The 16,990-nt window shown below is 48.7% G+C and overlaps 1 protein-coding gene across 1 annotated transcript in view; it reads left to right on the forward strand.

Annotated features, from left to right (window-relative positions):
- The first annotated feature begins 9,309 nt into the window (after nucleotides 1-9,309).
- The window catches only part of FRMPD3 (FERM and PDZ domain containing 3), a 66,540-nt gene continuing 58,859 nt past the window's right edge, over nucleotides 9,310-16,990 (forward strand). The window contains exons 1-2 of the mRNA XM_055393424.2: nucleotides 9,310-9,701; nucleotides 13,695-13,797. Of these exons, the coding sequence (XP_055249399.2) occupies nucleotides 9,431-9,701; nucleotides 13,695-13,797 (374 nt within the window). The 5' untranslated portion in view covers nucleotides 9,310-9,430. The remainder of the gene's footprint in view (nucleotides 9,702-13,694; nucleotides 13,798-16,990) is intronic.

Raw genomic sequence — 16,990 nt, forward strand, 5'->3', positions numbered from 1 at the left:
AGTTCCCGGGTATTTGTGGAAGGACCAACGGCTTTGGTCGCTCTACCTGCTCCCTTGTGACCTGCTAGAATGGGTGACAGGTGTCTCCATTCCAACCCTCTGGGGAAGAACAACTGTTTGGACAATGAGAAAATGAATCCAGACACCAGCAGGTTTTCCAGAAGATGCCTCTCCAGTCTCAACTGAGAAAGAAATGTCAGGGACATGAAGACCTGGAGGGAAAGAGGGCGGAAAGCCCTGGAGGCAGCCCCGGGACAGTAATCGATTGAATTGTCTGCCTAGAGGGCTCTTGGAAGAGAAAAGACTATCCAAAGTCATCCTGCCCACTCCTGGGCCTCTGGCCATTCTGAAAGAAGAGTTGTTGCCCTTTAAAGAGACTTTTCTTCCCAGGAAGGAACAGTCATTAGATTTCCCACTCTGATACTCTTCTAAGAATTGTAGCCATTTCTTCTTAATGTAGCCCTCCTTGTGTGCATGCTTTTACTCCATTCTCTCCCTCTTTTTGTCTTTGGCCAGAGATGTTGAAAGCTTTCTTCCATGGACCAGACTCCCCATTTAGAAACCTGAGGCAGGGCCAGTAGGCATTTGATAATGAATTACATGGAATGGCCAGAGGATTCTAATCCTTATGCCTCAAAAGCCATCCATCAAGCCATTTATAAAATATTTATTATAGCACCCACTGTGTGCCATGTACACACTAGATGGTGGAGATACACTGTTGAACAAAAGAGACATAATCAATACTCTTATGAGGCTTACAGGCAAATAATCACAGAAATGAGTCTATAATTACTGATCCAGATGAGTATCATGAAGGAAACAGATCAGTTTACAGTGTTAGGAATATCACGGGGCAGAGTTTTCAGGGAAGACCTCCGTGAGGAGGTGATATTTACATGAGATTTGAAGGAAGGATGATTGGCCACATGAAGAATAGGGAAAGAGGTTTCCAGGAAGAAAGGAATACCAACCGGGAAGGCTTCAGGGTAGCATAGAGCTTGATTAGAAACTGAAAGGAGGCTAGTGGGGCCAGATTGTTCTAGACAAGAGTAAGAAAGATCCCTTGGAGGAGGGCACAGCAACCCACTCCAGTGTTCTTGCCTGGAGAATCCCATGGACAGAGGAGCCTGGCAGGCTACAGTCCATAGGGTCGCACAGAGTCGGACACGAAGTGACTTAGCACACATGCACAAGAGAGGTTTGGCAAGGAAGAGATAGCAACAGGGCCTCGTAGGCCATGGTGAAGAACTTTGGATGTTCTTCACTTGCAGTGGGAAATGTCTTCAGGGTGTTAAGCAGAAGAGTAACAGGATATGATTTGGGCTTTTGCATTATCTATAGGGAACAGGCTTAAAGGAGGGAGCAATGTCTATAGGGAGACCAGAAAGAAGGCTGCTGCAGCAATCAAGGAGAGAGATGATGGTGGCTTGAACTGGGTGACAGTTGTGGAGATTGAGAGAGTTGGTCAGATTTTGAAGGAATAGCTGCAAGCATTTACTGAGGGGTTAGAAGTGGGGGTGATGGAAACAGAGAGACAGGACACAAGAATGAGGTTTCTGGCTTGAGTCACTGAAGAGATGATGGTGCCATGTACTGAAATGAGGAGGGCTAAGGGAGGCCTAGGCTTGAGGGGGGAAAATTTGAGTTCAGTTTTGGACATGTTAAATTTGCAGTTCCCGTGAGACATGGGAGCAGAGATGTCAAAGTAGATCGTTGGAATGTAGGAGTTTGGGGGCTCACAGAAGAGGTGTGTATAGATTGGAAATTTGGGAGTTGTCTGCACATAGATTGTATTTCAAGCCAGGGGACCGATGAGATCACCTGGGAAAGAGTCTAGAGAGAAGAGAAGGTCTGGGAAGTTGGGAAGAAGGTCTGAGTTGGGAAGAATTGTGGTATCCAGTGATTCGGTGCAGAAGGAGAAGTCCACAAAGAAGACTGAGAAATATTGGGCAGAAAGGTAGTTGGAGTGTCAGGAAACAGCCACAGAAACCAGAGGAGGAGAGCCTCCCAAAAAGTAAGGAGTGGTCGGTCAAATGTGTCCGAGGGTGGTTAGTGGCTGAGTAAGATAAGGACTGAGAGAGAACCATGAAGGCCATCGGTGGCCTTAACAAGAGTGACTCTGTGGAGCTGAGAGATGTAGGAACCAGATTAGAGTAGATTGAGGAGCAAGTAGAAGTTGAAGACGTGGAGAAAATATTTGTAGAAAACTCTTGAGCAATTTTGCCATGAATGGGAGCAGGAAGTGGAGCAGTGTAAGGGGATTATGGAGTGGAACCAGGTCGCTTCTGTTAGTTTCCTTAAGATGGTTTCCATCAGTATGCTAGCATGATTCTGGAGAAATGAAGAGATTGATGACTTAGGGAAGAGAGTGAATGCCCAAAGGTGGGAAGTCTTTGAGAAGACGAGAGTCCTCTTTATGGTACTAGGGCATAGCTGAGAAGATCTGCCGTTAACAGAAGAAACTAAAGATCCTCCATTTTAGTAAGAGGGAAAACAGAGTCATGGGTACAGATGCAGACAGGGTGGTGTATAGGTTTAGTGGTGGGAAGATAAAGGAGCTCCCATTTGATGGCTTATGTTTTCTCAATAACATACAGGACAGGGTCATCAGATGAGATTCATTGGGATAAATGGGGAGGTGGGGCAGATGGAGGAGAGGAGGAGCTATAAAATAGTCATCTTAGAGAGTGAGAAAGTGGTGGCCAGACAGTGGAGACGGTATTGGGCTGGCCAAAAAGTTTATTTGGAGTTTTCCATATGATGTAATGGAAAAACTCAAACAAACTTTTGACCAGCTCAGTAGAATGGTGGTTGTCAGTGACTGTGGGGAGGGGGGAAATGGGGTGTCAGTATTTAATGGGTACACAATTTCACTTTGGGATGATGAAAAAGTTCTGGACACAGGTGGTGGTGATGATGGCACAACAATGTAAGTGTATTTGATGCCACTGAACTATATGTTTTAAAAAATATTAAGATGGTAAATTTTATGTTAGACACATTTTCTCATAATAAAATAAAAAGTTAGAGCAGAGGGGAAGATCACATATGACTAGTAACATAATCAATGTCACTGTGGGGACTACCCAGGATATCATAGACAGCAATGGAGAGAGAGAGGTAGAGGTGGGTGGCAGGCGTATTCCACAAGGGAGCAGGATTTGGGCAGAAGGAAGGAGGAGGAATGGCACTGGCAAGCAAGGAGACACCTACCTGCCCTTCTCCACACACACACACACACACACAGGCCCTGAAGGTCTTGAGATTTGAGAGGGAAAAAAATCCAGCTTCCTGTTGAGAGAGTTTGGTGGGCAAGTGTTGTCCTCAAGGAATAAAGCGATTTCCATTGAGAAAGAGGCGAAAGGGCACTTTCAGAAAGTCAGTGAAAGATACAGAGGAGTTTGCTGTTGACCAAGAATTCCCGAGGGCACCGCAGAAGAGTTTGAAGGGAAGAGAAGGGTGGCATTAGGGGGTGAACAGATGCCCGCGGGGATGAGAACCCCTGGGTTCTGAGGGATGACCAGAGTTGAATGGACTTCTCTCTGGTGGTGATTGAGGTTAACAGGCATGGGAGGCCCCCTGGGTTGAGTCTTCCATGTAGGAGGGTGGACTTAGAGGCAGGTAGGAAGTCAGTTCTGGGGCTGGAGTCTCCCACCTGTCCCCTCTGCTGTGGTGGCTTCAGGGGAGGCTGCTCTGACACACAGCACTGGCGTGGCCCTCCGTTCCCTGGCAGAGGAGCAGTCTGCTGACTCTCCCCCAACATCTCTTCATGCCTGTTAGTTACCCACAGGTTCTTGGCCCAAATCATGTGAGAAAATTGGCTCAGGAGTTGGACGGACCTGGGTTGACATTGTAGCTACACCACAGTGTAAATAGGTGGGTGTCGTGGAGTAAATTAATCTCTCTTTCCCAATCTCGGTTTCCTCATCTGTAAAATAGCGATAAGATCTCCTACTCATGGGGTTATTGTGAGGCTGGAGTGAGGCAACATGTGCATAGTACCTGGCACACCACAAGTCCTCCATAAATGGTAGCTGTTGTTTTCAGCACTGTCCTCTCTCAGCCTCATCCTCACCTTACACCCAGATGTGTGAGACCTCAGGCTGTTCTTTGGCTGACCAGACTCTTCAGGGTAAATGGTGCCCCATCTCTCCAGATATTTCTCTCCTTTCCTCTAATTCAGCCTTACCTGTCATTTCTTATCCTTATAGATCACTCCCTATTCTCTCCTGAGGTAAATCTGATTCAGCCATTTGTTTGATTCAGTCCTTTGTTTGCATGGCTTTGTGTATCGTTTCCCCAAGATAGCATTTGTGTTTTAACGGGGCCTTCAATGCCATAAACCAACGGGATGAAAGCACCTTATCCCTCCCACCTGATTGTGGCCCTCCTATTGTCTGACAAAGGTGGTCTTTTATATATTGCTCCTCAAAGTGTAGTCCATGAACAAGCCACCTGGGCAGAACCCTGGGATTTTCTAGAATCTTAGACCTAACTCCAGACCTACTGCATCAGAATCATTCTAGTACTCCCCCCATGTGGCGCAACTACACACTCAAGGGTGAGCTGCCCTGCTTAGAGTAAGCGAGCCCAAGCAAGGGCTCCTTTAGCAGAAGGGTTTTGTGTTCAAGCTCCTGAAAAGAGGGCACCCAGAGCAGCCCCTTCACCCAGAATCTCCCATTCCTGCCACAAGGAGATGGCATCTCCTGGGGTCCCAGCTGCCATGTGGGATCTCTGGAGCTTTCGGGAGAATCAGCCTCCTGTGATTGGAAGCAGAGGGCTAATTGGCCCCATGTGGCTCCACAGCCTGCCAGTTTCGAGGGGAGCAACAAGACTCCCCAAGGAGCCAATAAATGTAAAGAAGAAGGAGCCAAAGGCAAGGAAGGATGGGGAACTCAAAGCTGATACCTGGGAGTTAAGCTGTTAGCATTTCTATCTTCCTGCCCAGAAGTGCAGGGGAGAGAGCAGCGGCTCACAATCAGTCCATCTTCTCAGTTCACCTGTCCTTCAACCACATCCTGCCTAGCAACAGTTGTCAGCATGAGCTCCAGCCACCAGCTCCTCTTTAGACAGAGATGCGGGGTGGAGGGTGTGGGTTGGTGGTGGTGGTGGTATAGGGGATCAATTTAGCCCACAAAGGAACTGGAGTCAGGGTGTCCACAGGGAGCCAGGTCGTCTGATAGTGGGGACAGTTGCTTGTAAAATGAGGGGACAGAGTGCCTCTTGGGGCTGCCACTTAGAGGCCAGGAGTTGATGGGGGAAGGGCCCGGACTGTTTAAAGCGAAGTTCATCTTCAGCCCTTATTCTCTGCTCTGCCTGCCACCCCAAATGATGCCACTGGTAAGATCACCACCTCTACATCTACATGATACGTTTAACCTTCTAAAGTGTTGCTGTAACTATGATCTCATTTCCTTCTCCCAATGACGCTGAGTGAATGGGATCCAAGACAGATGAATTAATATGAGGGCTGGCCTGTCAGACTTGGCCAGGATGTGGAGAGCTGCTGGCTGCAGGGTTAGGCCAATCCTGCAATGGAGACTAAATAGCCAGAAGGTCTGGGATCCTGGGTGGGTATAGATGGGGGTGCTGGGATTGTGGGCCCTGTCCAAGAAATCTGGCCCCAGCTGAGCCCCTCACTGGCCTCTTCCTTGGAGTCTGGGCCGGAGGAGGAGCAGAGACCTAGTCTGCTTGGCGACTGGGAGGTGATAACGGATGTGAAAGGACCTTTTTGTTGGATGAGGTAATGGGTTTAAGAATAAAAAAGAAATAACCACTTGGCTATAAAGTATTGTTATCATTAGGCAGAAGAGAAAAGGCTAGACCTTTACCCAGGTCACTGAACAGAGAGGGCAAGCCTGGTGCAGGCTGAAGGGATATACCTTTGGGGACCTTGGGTACGAACAAGACAGATTGAAGGCACTGTGTGGTTTGAAGAACAAAATAGCCAATCCCAGAAACAAAGCTGGTCGGAGGGTGGGGAGAGAGGACCATAAGCTGTGGCTGCTTCATAATTTTGTTCAGAGTTGCCCGGTTTGATAAGACCAGAAGCCAAACATCTTTCAAAGTCAAAGTGCGTATTTCCCCCAGGAGGGCAGTCACGTGGCTCGTGGACAGCTGAGCTGCTGTCATCCATCACCACTGGCCTTCAATGTCACTCTCAAGTCTCTGTGCACTGAGCAAATTTCAGAGGGACTGACTGAGCTTCAGACACTGAAAGATGCCAACCCCAGGAGGGTGGGGACAGCTGTCATTTGCACTGCAAAATGGCCTTCCAGTGTGTTAAAGGAGGGGTTTCTTCTCTGACCACAGATGCTGAGAAGGCCCAAGCAGTGCAAAAAAAGAGCTCCTTGCAGAATTGGGGGAGGATCTAGTGGTTGGCACTGTGGTAATGGTAAAAAAATTACCTGTCAGTGCAGGAGACACAGGTTTGATCCCTGGTTTGGGACGATCCCCTGGAGAAGGAAATGGCAACCCACTTCAGTATTCTTGCCTGGAGAATTCCACAGACAGAGGAGCCTGGCAGGATGCAGTCCATGGGGCCGCCCATGGCTACCCATAGGGGCACGACTGAGCACAAGGAAGAAGAACTAATCAGGGACATGTAGTCCAGCTCTGTCAGAGACAACCCAGGGACGAAGTGCTCCAGTCACACCTGGAGACATGCCTGTGGCTGTGGGAGAAATCGCTGGGTCCCCTGTGAAAAGATGGGGCCATCCATGGACAGAGCTTAGCTTCTTGTCTCTCTTCCCATCAGTGCCATTTTCTGACTACCCAGCATAGGTCCTACCTCCTCCAGAGAGCCCTTCAGTCCTCCACTCCCTTCTATGAACATACTATTGGGACCTTAATTATGAACTTCATATACTATTCTCATGAGCTACCTGATGGTTCAGTGGTAAAGAATCTGCCTGCAATGCAGGAGACCTGGGTTTGATTGCTGGGTTGGGATGATCCCCTGGAAAAGGAGAAGGCAACCCACTTCAGTACTCTTGCCTGGAGAATGCCATGGACAGAGGAGCCTGGCGACAGACCTCGGCATTGCAAAGAATCAGGACACGACTGAGTAACTAACACTGTGACTTTTCATACTATTGTCAGTTACCACTCTCATTCTCCTGTTCAGTGTACACTTGTCTGTTTCCCCTCCCCCAACCCCAGACTGGAAGATCTTTGAAGGCAGAGATCTGTAACTTCTTGTGCCCTCTCCCCAAATCTCCAACTGTGTGAGTAGGCACTCAATAAATACTTGTTGACGGATTAACAGAGTCCAAACGGTAAAGCAGAACACTTGGGTCATAAAAGGCTCTTAGCTTGTTGGTTTCGCTGGCACCAGGAGTGTCTCTTTTCCTGAGTATTGGTGGTACTTCAAGGCCCAGTGGAGACTGGAGTGTCCCTAGCTTTAGAAAAAGAAAAAGGCAGCAAAAGGGAGGCTGCAGTGACCAGGGGGCCCTGAGCACAGGACAGGGTATTGAGCACTCTCATGCATGCATGGGTCTTCCTTGTGGTATCCCTGCTTCCCACGCCACAGCCTGTGTAGCCCGACAGGTTCTCATTGTCCAGGGTGCCCTGGCTGGAGCCCATGGCAGAAATGAGCTGGTGTCACCGGAAACAGGAGGCCAAGGGCTCATTTGGGAAGCAGCCCCCATGGTGAGGCACAATGACAGCCACAGGAAGATCCTCTATGGCTCCCTTCAAGCCTTCAAGTGCCTGCCTGTCCCCAGGAGCAGAAATGAGAGAGGGGCCAGCCTGAGGCCACCCTCGCTGAGCCCTTGTCCTGGAAGGGTGCCTCTCTAGAACACCAACTAGCCATATTCCAGCTTCCAACTAACTTTCTGTCAAAGAGTGACCATTTGTCTTACCCAGTGGGAAACAGAAGGAGCCAGTTCCTGAACTCATCTTCAGGAGTCTTGACCTCGCCCTGGCAGCCCCTTCCACCTCCCTAAGGGACACCAGACAGAGCCCAAGTCAGCTCGGGTGCAGCCATAGTTGATGTGGTCAGATTCCAATCAGCCACGGTCCATCTTTCTTCCTGAGTTCTTCTCTGAGAGAGAAGTCTGGGACTATAAATTTCTCTTTTACACAATTACTCTAAATCTTCCTACCCTCCCCCCATCGATAGTCCTAAAGCTCCTCTCTAATTAGCAAATCTGTGTCCTGATAAACAACCTAATTGCTTACAACCGTTTGCTCCTGAGGAATTTGGTGTTCTTAGTTAGTCAACAATCACTCTCCTAGTGTCAGAACCTCCCACTTCTTTTCCAAATCTTGGACTAGTTTGATTAATTAGCTCCTGGCCCTCTGTATCTTGTTCAGAAGGGCCCTGCCTGGAACCTTAGTTTTTCAGAAACACACACCGAGACTAGGAAACTCAGCCTCATTTATTAGGCCAGAAAGCCTCTTGGCTCTCGTCCCTCTCTTCCACTTCCACCTGCCCTGTCCTGCCTCCCGTTCATTTATTTCCCTTTTCTCCTCTTTTCTTCCCCTGAACCCAGTGCCTTCACACAGCCCAGGGTCCCCACGCCTTCACTCCTCAGGGCTCTTCATTCAAATACTGAGCTCAGACCCATCCTTGCCTGCACTATGCTTCTCTCTTGCCCTTGATGTTAACCCTTTATAAAGTCCTGACGTAATTCTGAAGCTTCAGTAAGATCTGTTACGGGCACTGGGACACCATCTATAATCTCTCCCAATATCAGGTCAGCGATTTCTCTTCTCCCAGCTCACCTGGGTTCAGGTCTGCTGACAGCCTCCAGCGGTGGCTCTTCCCACTTGCCCTTGGCAGCTGTTCTCCAACTGTCCCATTAACTGAAATAAGTTGGCATTGGGACTCTCTTGGTGGTCCATTGGTTAAGAATCCACACTTCGACTGCAGTGGACACAGGTTTGATCCCTGGTTGGGGAACTAAGATCCCACATGCCGTGTGGTGTGGCCAAAAATCAACAAACAGAAGTTAGCATTATGCACAGTTGTATAAGGGACTGGTCCTCCATGTGAGCCTGTTTGTTTTCATATGGCATCTCAATATTTTCTTTTTATATATGACCTAAGGGATATTAAAGTTTCAAATTACACAAGGACTCATGAAGGTGCTCCACACTCTGAAATGACTTCACATTCCTTCCCCACGCCCTTGCCTGTTTTGCAGTCCCTTCCATCAAGGTTTTGGTTTCTCCCAGGGAGTTAATAGCCAATTCCATGGGTAATACCAGTTAACCTTCCAACAACACATTTGCCTTTAGGCTCCTTCTGAGTCCCAGTATCTTGAGGAAAGGATGGACTCTAATGTCAGGCTCCATGGCACCCATGTCCTCTGTTGGCCCCGGCCCTATAGACAAGTGGCTTCTCCTTTCTAGACTCTTCTTTCTCCAGTGTGAAATACGCATCAGTCATCCCTTCTGCTGGTGCCAGAGGATGTAGGAAGCAATGTGCGTGAACTCCCAGGTGCCATGGCCAGCACCCTTATCGGCATCCCTCCCAGCTGCTCTGAGGCTTAGCTGCCTTTGCGTCTTCTTTTGCTCCCATCTTCCCCTCCCCCTCAGTCATGTGATGCAGGAAGAGAACGCAAATGATATGGAATGTGAGCAGCTGCCAGCAGAGACGCTGCGACAAGTGACCATTCACCGGGACCCTATATATGGCTTTGGCTTCGTGGCTGGCAGTGAGAGGCCTGTGGTGGTGCGATCTGTGAGGCCAGGTAGGTGTCACTCAGAGTGTCCCCCTGGCCCTGGCTGCCACCCCCCCCAAACACCCACACATCATCCCCGAGAAAAGAACACCCAAGTATACTGTGCTGCCAAGGAATTCATGAAGACTTGCCAACCAATAACTGCGAGGGAGCTGGCGTTTAAAGATTTGTCCACATTCAACACTGAGGCTGCAAGTGATAATTTAGTAGGATCTGGGTCTTAAGAAAACTTCCCTTTGCATAGAACCTTCACAGAAGAGCCATACTGCCTTGAGTGAGACATACCAATCTGATTCAATTCAACAAGTATGTATTGACTGCCTACTCTAAGCAAGGTTACAGGGAAATACAAGACAGAGTTCCTGCCCCCAAGAATCTAATCACCAGGCTGTGGAGACTAGTACATGCTCACCAAATAGGTCATCCAGTGAAGGCTGGAGTCAGGATATAGACCATAGGTGGCAGAGAAGGGGAGAGGAAGTGAAATCTCTGAAGCCACAGTGGCAATACAGCACCTACCATTGATGAAGCCCCCTAGAGTGTACAAATTTACATCATCTTGTTCAGTGCTTGCAGCTGTGTTAACAAGGAAAGTAATACCATTCCCATTTTACAGATGAGAAAACTGAGGCAGAGAGGAAGAGAAATGGCTTGTCCAGGGTCACTCCACTAAGAAGTAGCAGAGCTAGGATTTGCACCTGTGCCTGTGTGATGCCACTGAGGGGGAGGAGGGGAATCCCATTCAAGGGCAGGGCTTGAATTGGACCATGCAGGGTGGATCAAGCACAAGCCCACCAGAACTGTGAAAGCCTACTGTTATGAATGAAATGGGAAAGGGCCTGAGCACTGTTTTGTTCCAAATCTTGCTAGGCATTGATGAGAAAAGACAGACGGAAAGGAGCTCTATTCCTGAATTGCTGGGCCTGAGGCTTTAGATGTTTACAACAGTTTCTTGCTCAGTCAAGAGGAGCAGCCGGAGTACAAACTGGTCTAGCAGAAATTTGATGAATTTTGCAATCCTCCAAGGAAAAGAAAAAGATTTTTGTAAGCTTGCTCTTCAACTGGAGGGCATAAAGTAAAAAAACAATTCAGTACAGGAGTTTGTGGCTGACCTAAGGCTCCTGAAGTAGTCATGCAGTTTGGCAAAAGATTTTTGAGTCTCTGATCCAAAGTCAAATTTATGCTGGGAAAGAGGGACCAGATAAAACTTAGTAACAGATCACCAGGATACCCTCGTTTAACTTCAGAGGAGACAGAATTCACAGGGTTGCTGCAGGTGGTCTGAGAATGAAGAAGAAGGGGTTGGAGGAGTAGAGAGAAGAAAAGCCACAAGGGAGACCACAGGAGGCCATGGGGCCAGCAGGCTGATCTCAGACCTGCCTCCAGTCCAGGTGCCCCTCCTTCCAATGCAGAGAACTTGATTTTGAGACCGCAAGAAAAGATAAGATGCATCCTATAGAAGAATAGGAGAAGGTAGTGGCACCCCACTCCAGTACTCTTGCCTGGAAAATCCCATGGACAGAGGAGCCTGGTGGGCTGCAGTCCGTGGGGTCGCTAAGAGTTGAACACGACTGAGCGACTTCACTTTCACTTTTCACTTTCATGCATTGGAGAAGGAAATGATAACCCACTCCAGTGTTCTTGCCTGAAGGATCCCAGGGACGGGGGAGCCTGATGGGCTGCCCTCTATGGGGTCACACAGAGTCAGACACTACTGAAGCAACTTAGCAGCAGCAGCAGCATAGAGGAACAGTTAAGGCTGAACAAGCCAACAAACCATTCCATGAAAACAGTGAGTAGACTGAGCTTACCACTGCCATCAGAGAGCCAAGGCCTGTGATGGAGACCAAGTTCTATGAGGACCTCCTCCATTGAAAGGAAGGAAGGACGGATGAATGGATGGACAGGAGAAAGGAAAGAAGGGAGGGAGGGAATAGGTAGAGTGGCCTGTACCTAAAAGATTGGCATATTTGGCAGAAGTAGATAGGAGGAATGCCTTTCCTGGTGGCTCAGTGGTAAAGAGTCTACCTGACTCAGCAGGTAAAGAACCCGCCTGCAATGCAGGAAACACAGGAGACATGGGTTCAATCCCTGATTGGGGAATATTCCCTGGAAGAGGAAATGGCAACCCACTCCAGTATTCTTGCCTGAAAAATCCCATGGACAGAGGAGCCTGGCGGGGCCCGCAATCCAAAGGATCACAGGGAGTTGGGCACAACTGAGTAAATAAGCACAGTGCAGCCAGTGCAGGAGATGTGGGTTCAATCCCGGGTCGGGAAGATCCCCTGGAGAAGGAAAAGGCTACCCACTCCAGTATTTCTGCTTAGAGAATCCCATGCACAGAGGAGCCTGGCGGACTAGTCCATGGGGTCGCACAGAGTGGGACATGACCGAAGCGACTAAACAACAACAAATAGGAGGAATGCAATGAGTGGAAGGAACTGTCCCTTGGAAGACATAATAAGTACCACTTACTGCATTCTTACCAACGTCAATCAACTGTTTTAAATGCTCTACATCCATCATCCCATTTATCCTCCCAACATTCTTCTGCTGTTATTTTTCCATTTCTTAGATGAGGAAAGAGAGATTCAGAGAGATGAAATGTCTCATCCGAGGTCCCACAGCCATTGAGTTATAGATTTGAGTTGAGCGTCCAAGCCTGACTTGCTGCAAAGAATGGGCTCTTCACCACCAAGCTTCCTGTTTCTGACATCCCTGTGCTGTCAGAAGAGTGGGTTGAGGGTCTTTGCAGTTGGAGTGGGGAATCCTGCTTGCCGAGAATACAGGCCTCACCCTCGGCCCACAGGCCCCACTCTTCAGAGCCATAGAGTGATGCTCAACTGACATGGTGACCTGGTTGTTGTTCATGTTTGTCGTATTTACATGGCATACTTTTTTGCAGAGAGAGGAACAGTTGGGATCTGACCCTTTCAAGTGGATTCCAACAAGCATCCAGGCTGGGTTGAGAGTGAGACATGTCCTTAAACATGTCCTTAGACATCTCCTATTTTGGGTTTGAGTTAAGCTGAGTCCTACTTGTCATTCTCCTTAAATCTCTAAAATCCTTTTCTTCAAGGAGATCTTTGCTGAGCACCAGAGGCAGCACAGCCCAGGGCGCCCCTCCAACCCACCATTTACCCCCATCAGGAAGGTAGGGCCCTCAGGCAGGTCTGCTTTCTAAACCTCAACAGTAGACGTGAGAAGGAGAGAAAGCAAATTTCCAACTGCCAGTGATTTAGGGTCTGTGCCTTGTCCCTCTCATTTCTCAGGCAGCAGTATGTCTCTTAGGTGAAAGAAAATAAATGTCTTTAGGACTTCCCTGGTGGCTCAGACAGTAAAGAGTTTGCCTGCAATCTAGGAGACCTTGGGTTAGATTCCTGGCTTGAGAAGATCCCCTGGAGAAGGGAATGGCTACCCACTCCAGTATTCTTGCTTGGAGAATTCCATGGACTGAGGAACATGGTGGACGGGCTACTGGAGTTGCAAAGAGTCAAACACTAACACTTTCACTTTAGGTCCTTTAGTTCATCCCCCTGTCTCCAGGGAAGTGAATGCCTACATCCTTCCAGACCAGTGGATATGAATTATGTTCAAATAAGAAGATTCCTCACCCCCTCCTGTCACCTGTAACCCCTCCAGTAGTCTGGAAGCCATGCCTTGTGCCCAAGCAGATCCCTCCTGATGAAACCGAAGTTTGTGCTCCTCACTAGGTCCGAGCCAGGAATCACTGGTGAACCTCACTTGAGCACCAGGCCTTTGCTACCGTGCCACTCCCAGCCTAAGCAGGGCCATTCCATTCTCTCTCTCCAGCCCTCTGTCCTCCACTTGCTGCAGGCAACAGCGGCCCAGGGCTCGAAGAGTAGCCCTGTCAGTGGCACCACTTGGCCTGCATCTCCTGCAGGCCTCAGTGCCTACAGCCGCTCCCTCAGGCACTGGCGACTCCCTCCCACCCAGGCCTGTGCTTTCCCAGCCCTCACGCCTCTCTCCTCTCCTCCACAGGAGGCCCCTCTGAGGACAAGCTCCTGGCTGGTGACCAGATTGTGGCTATTAATGAGGAGGATGTGAGTGAAGCCCCCAGGGAGAGGTTCATAGAACTCATCAGGTAATAGGAGCCTCTTGGGCCTTGCGAGAGCTGAGCACCGCTATCCCCATCCCACAGTAGCATAACTATGGCTGCCACAGCCCTCCCTGGCTAAGGGAGAGGGGTCCTCCCAGGGAGAGCAACCCGAGCCAGGGCTCCTGGGTACCCAGAACTTCCAGGGCCTGAGGGCCCTCACACACTCTGGCTTAGCCTCATTCAGTGATGTGAAGAGACACAAAGAACAGCCTCCTGGCAGAGCTCACCTCGCCTCCCTTCACCCAGCAACTCCCCTCGCCCGAGCCCTTTGGTTTTCAACTTAACTGTGCAGTGACTACTGAGAACAAGTGAGTGACCAATGACATAGACCAAGCGAGTAAAGAATGAGAAACAAACAAGCCATTCAAACAACATTCTGAGGTAAGCACAATGTGAGCACAACATTGTTTCCCACCCGCCACTCCCTCCCTCCAAAAAAACAACACATGGAGAATAAAATCCAAATGCCTGGCCAGCAGGTTGGGGCATGGAGCCTGCTGTGATGGATTTGCTCACAGTGTATGTGGCCCCTTAGTGCCCTCCCTGGATGGGGGCAGTCCAGAGAGAGGAAGGAACGTGAGGAGGACCGCTGCTGTCCATGGGGTCATCACATGGTGCTTACCCTCCCTTACTTCTGTAGATGGGGCTTCCCTTGTGGCTCAATAGTAAAGAACCCACCTGCCAAAGCAGAAGACACAGGTTCAACCCCTGGGTGGGGATGATCCCCTAGAGGAGGGCATGGCAACCCACTCCAGTATTCTTGCCTGGAGAATCCCACTGACAGAGGAGCCTGGTGGGTGACAGTCCACAGGGTCTCAGAGTTGGACCCAACTGAGCAACTAAACAACAACAACCTCTGTATATACCATACAACCACATATCACACACACACTACACACCTCTTCCCCCGACACACCATGCCACCACACACCACACACACACACATCCGCATGAATACCATACACACATAAACACAAAACACCACACCACACACACACACACACTCCATGCACTAGAAACACACCCGTACCCACAGGTACCACATGCTCACACACACACACCTGTGCCATAGATACTCCCCCACCCCACATGCCTATCACATGCACACACACACATATCACCCCACACCCCCTTGCATAGACACTTTGATAAGGTGTGAGACATTAGAAGTGAGAGAAAGGAATTCGATTCTTTCAGCTCTGCATTCCAGGGGGTAACCTCAGTTTGGGGGACCTCAGCTATCTTTCCTCACTTGCTTGCTCTCTGATTCTCTCTCTCTGCCTCTATCTCCTTAAACCCTTCTCCATTTGGAGTGTTTTTATTCCACTCATCTTTCTTGTTCTCCTCAAGCCCACCTGCCTCCAGGGCCCCTCCCTCCCTTCAAAGGCAGAGGAGTGATGCCTCCTTGCTACCTCTGGAAGGGTTTGCACTGCCCCTTCCTGAAGTCCAGAGCAGGTCTTCATCCACAGGTTCCCCCTCCAACCCAGTATCCTGGTATGTGTCTGGTCCTTAATGACCCTTAGTTTGGCTCTTCTCCAAGTTCAGTTTGTCCATTGCATTCCCCCACTCTCCACCCTTCATGGTCCACCGCCACATCACCAATGAATTCTTTCAACCCCATCAGGGCATGTTGGGGGGTTCTTTCAGGCTGACCCCTCAGAAGTCTTTGCTTTGCTTCTTGTGGATATCTTTGTACCCCATACCAAGGTAGCCCAATTCTGTGAGACTGCTCAGAGCACCTTCTGGGTCAAGTCAGAGCTCACACATTTGATAATCTCTGGGACTAGCAGATCATTCATTCATTCAGTGAATAGTTATTATATTGAGTGTCTCCTGTGCATCAGTTGTTGTTCTAGGCACTGAATATACAGCAGTGAATAAGACAAACAAAAATCCTTGCCCATTGAAGTTTACATTCTAGTGGAAGAAGACACATCATCAGCAGTAAACATGATGAATAAGTATTGCACAGTATATTAGAAGTTGATGAATGTTATTGAAGAATAGGAAGGGGGACAGGATAAAGATCAGGAATGCTGGGGACAAGGGTGCAGAGTGCAACTTTAAATAGCATGGCCAGCGTCGGCCTCAATGAGGAGGTGACATTTGAAGAAAGACTTGAAGGAAATGAGGATATCAGAGAAAGCAAGAAGAACCCAGTGTAGAGGCCCTAAGGCAGAAGTGTGTGTGACGTGTTTGGGGAGCATGGGAGAAGCCCACGTGTGGAGTTGGGTAAGGAAGGGGAGGGGTTGTAGCTACTGCAAGGACTTTAGCTTTGTTCTACATGATATGGGAGACGTGGCAGGGGCTGGAGCTCAGGAGTCACATAATTTAATCTATACTAGTTCCCTGCCCTGGTCAAGAGACAGGACTTTCCAGGTGTTTTCCTTGGAACACAGCTCCTTCCTCACTCCAGGAGCTTCCCTGACCCGGGAGCTGACAACATTCCTGGACTCTGCCTCATTGAATATGGTACCAGTCCAAGTTCTCGAGCAGGGGCCCTGGGCTTTTCTTGAATACCTAGAATCAAGGGTGTCTTGACTCTGCTTCCTGAACACTTTGTTCCCAGAAACATTTGAAAAAAGACCAGCAAAGAAAGGGGAAGCTCCTTAAAGGTGAACTCTTTCCATTTCTTTTAGTTCTTTTAAAGGATGATGTATTCTTGGGAGAGAATTTTCATACCTCACAGCTTGTTGGATCATTGGATAATTCTTGTCTCAAGAGTTTCAAATTCTTCATCCTTTTGAATGTTCGCTATCTGGAGAGTCTTGTCTTCCATCTGTTGCTCTCTGGCTCTCATTTTTTTTTGGTCCTTCAATTAAAACAAATCTGCTGAGTATGAGTCATGATGACCAAATGACCTCCTTTGGGTTTTTCCTTTGAGTTTATCCTCTTACTTAAATACCAAATTGCCAATAATCACGGTACATTGTTCCCAGGACTCTGATTGTGCTCCCTTTGAGTTCTGAAATTCAGGTCTTTCGTTTTCCTTGCAAACTTTTTCGCCTGTAGATAAAATTGCTCCTAGGGTTTGAGGATTTCTACAGAGAGAATGTGAGAAGGAATATAAAAGAAGACCTGAAAAATGACAACCCCAGAGGTAATGATAATACCATTTTCAGATGCCTATGTGAACCTCTATGGATGGTGGATGTCAGCTGCCACAAATGATGGGAGA

Source organism: Moschus berezovskii, chromosome X (assembly GCF_049115385.1).
Source record: "Moschus berezovskii isolate FMDL1 chromosome X, NW_MosBer_1.0, whole genome shotgun sequence".
In the NCBI taxonomy this organism is placed as follows: Eukaryota; Metazoa; Chordata; class Mammalia; order Artiodactyla; family Moschidae; genus Moschus; species Moschus berezovskii.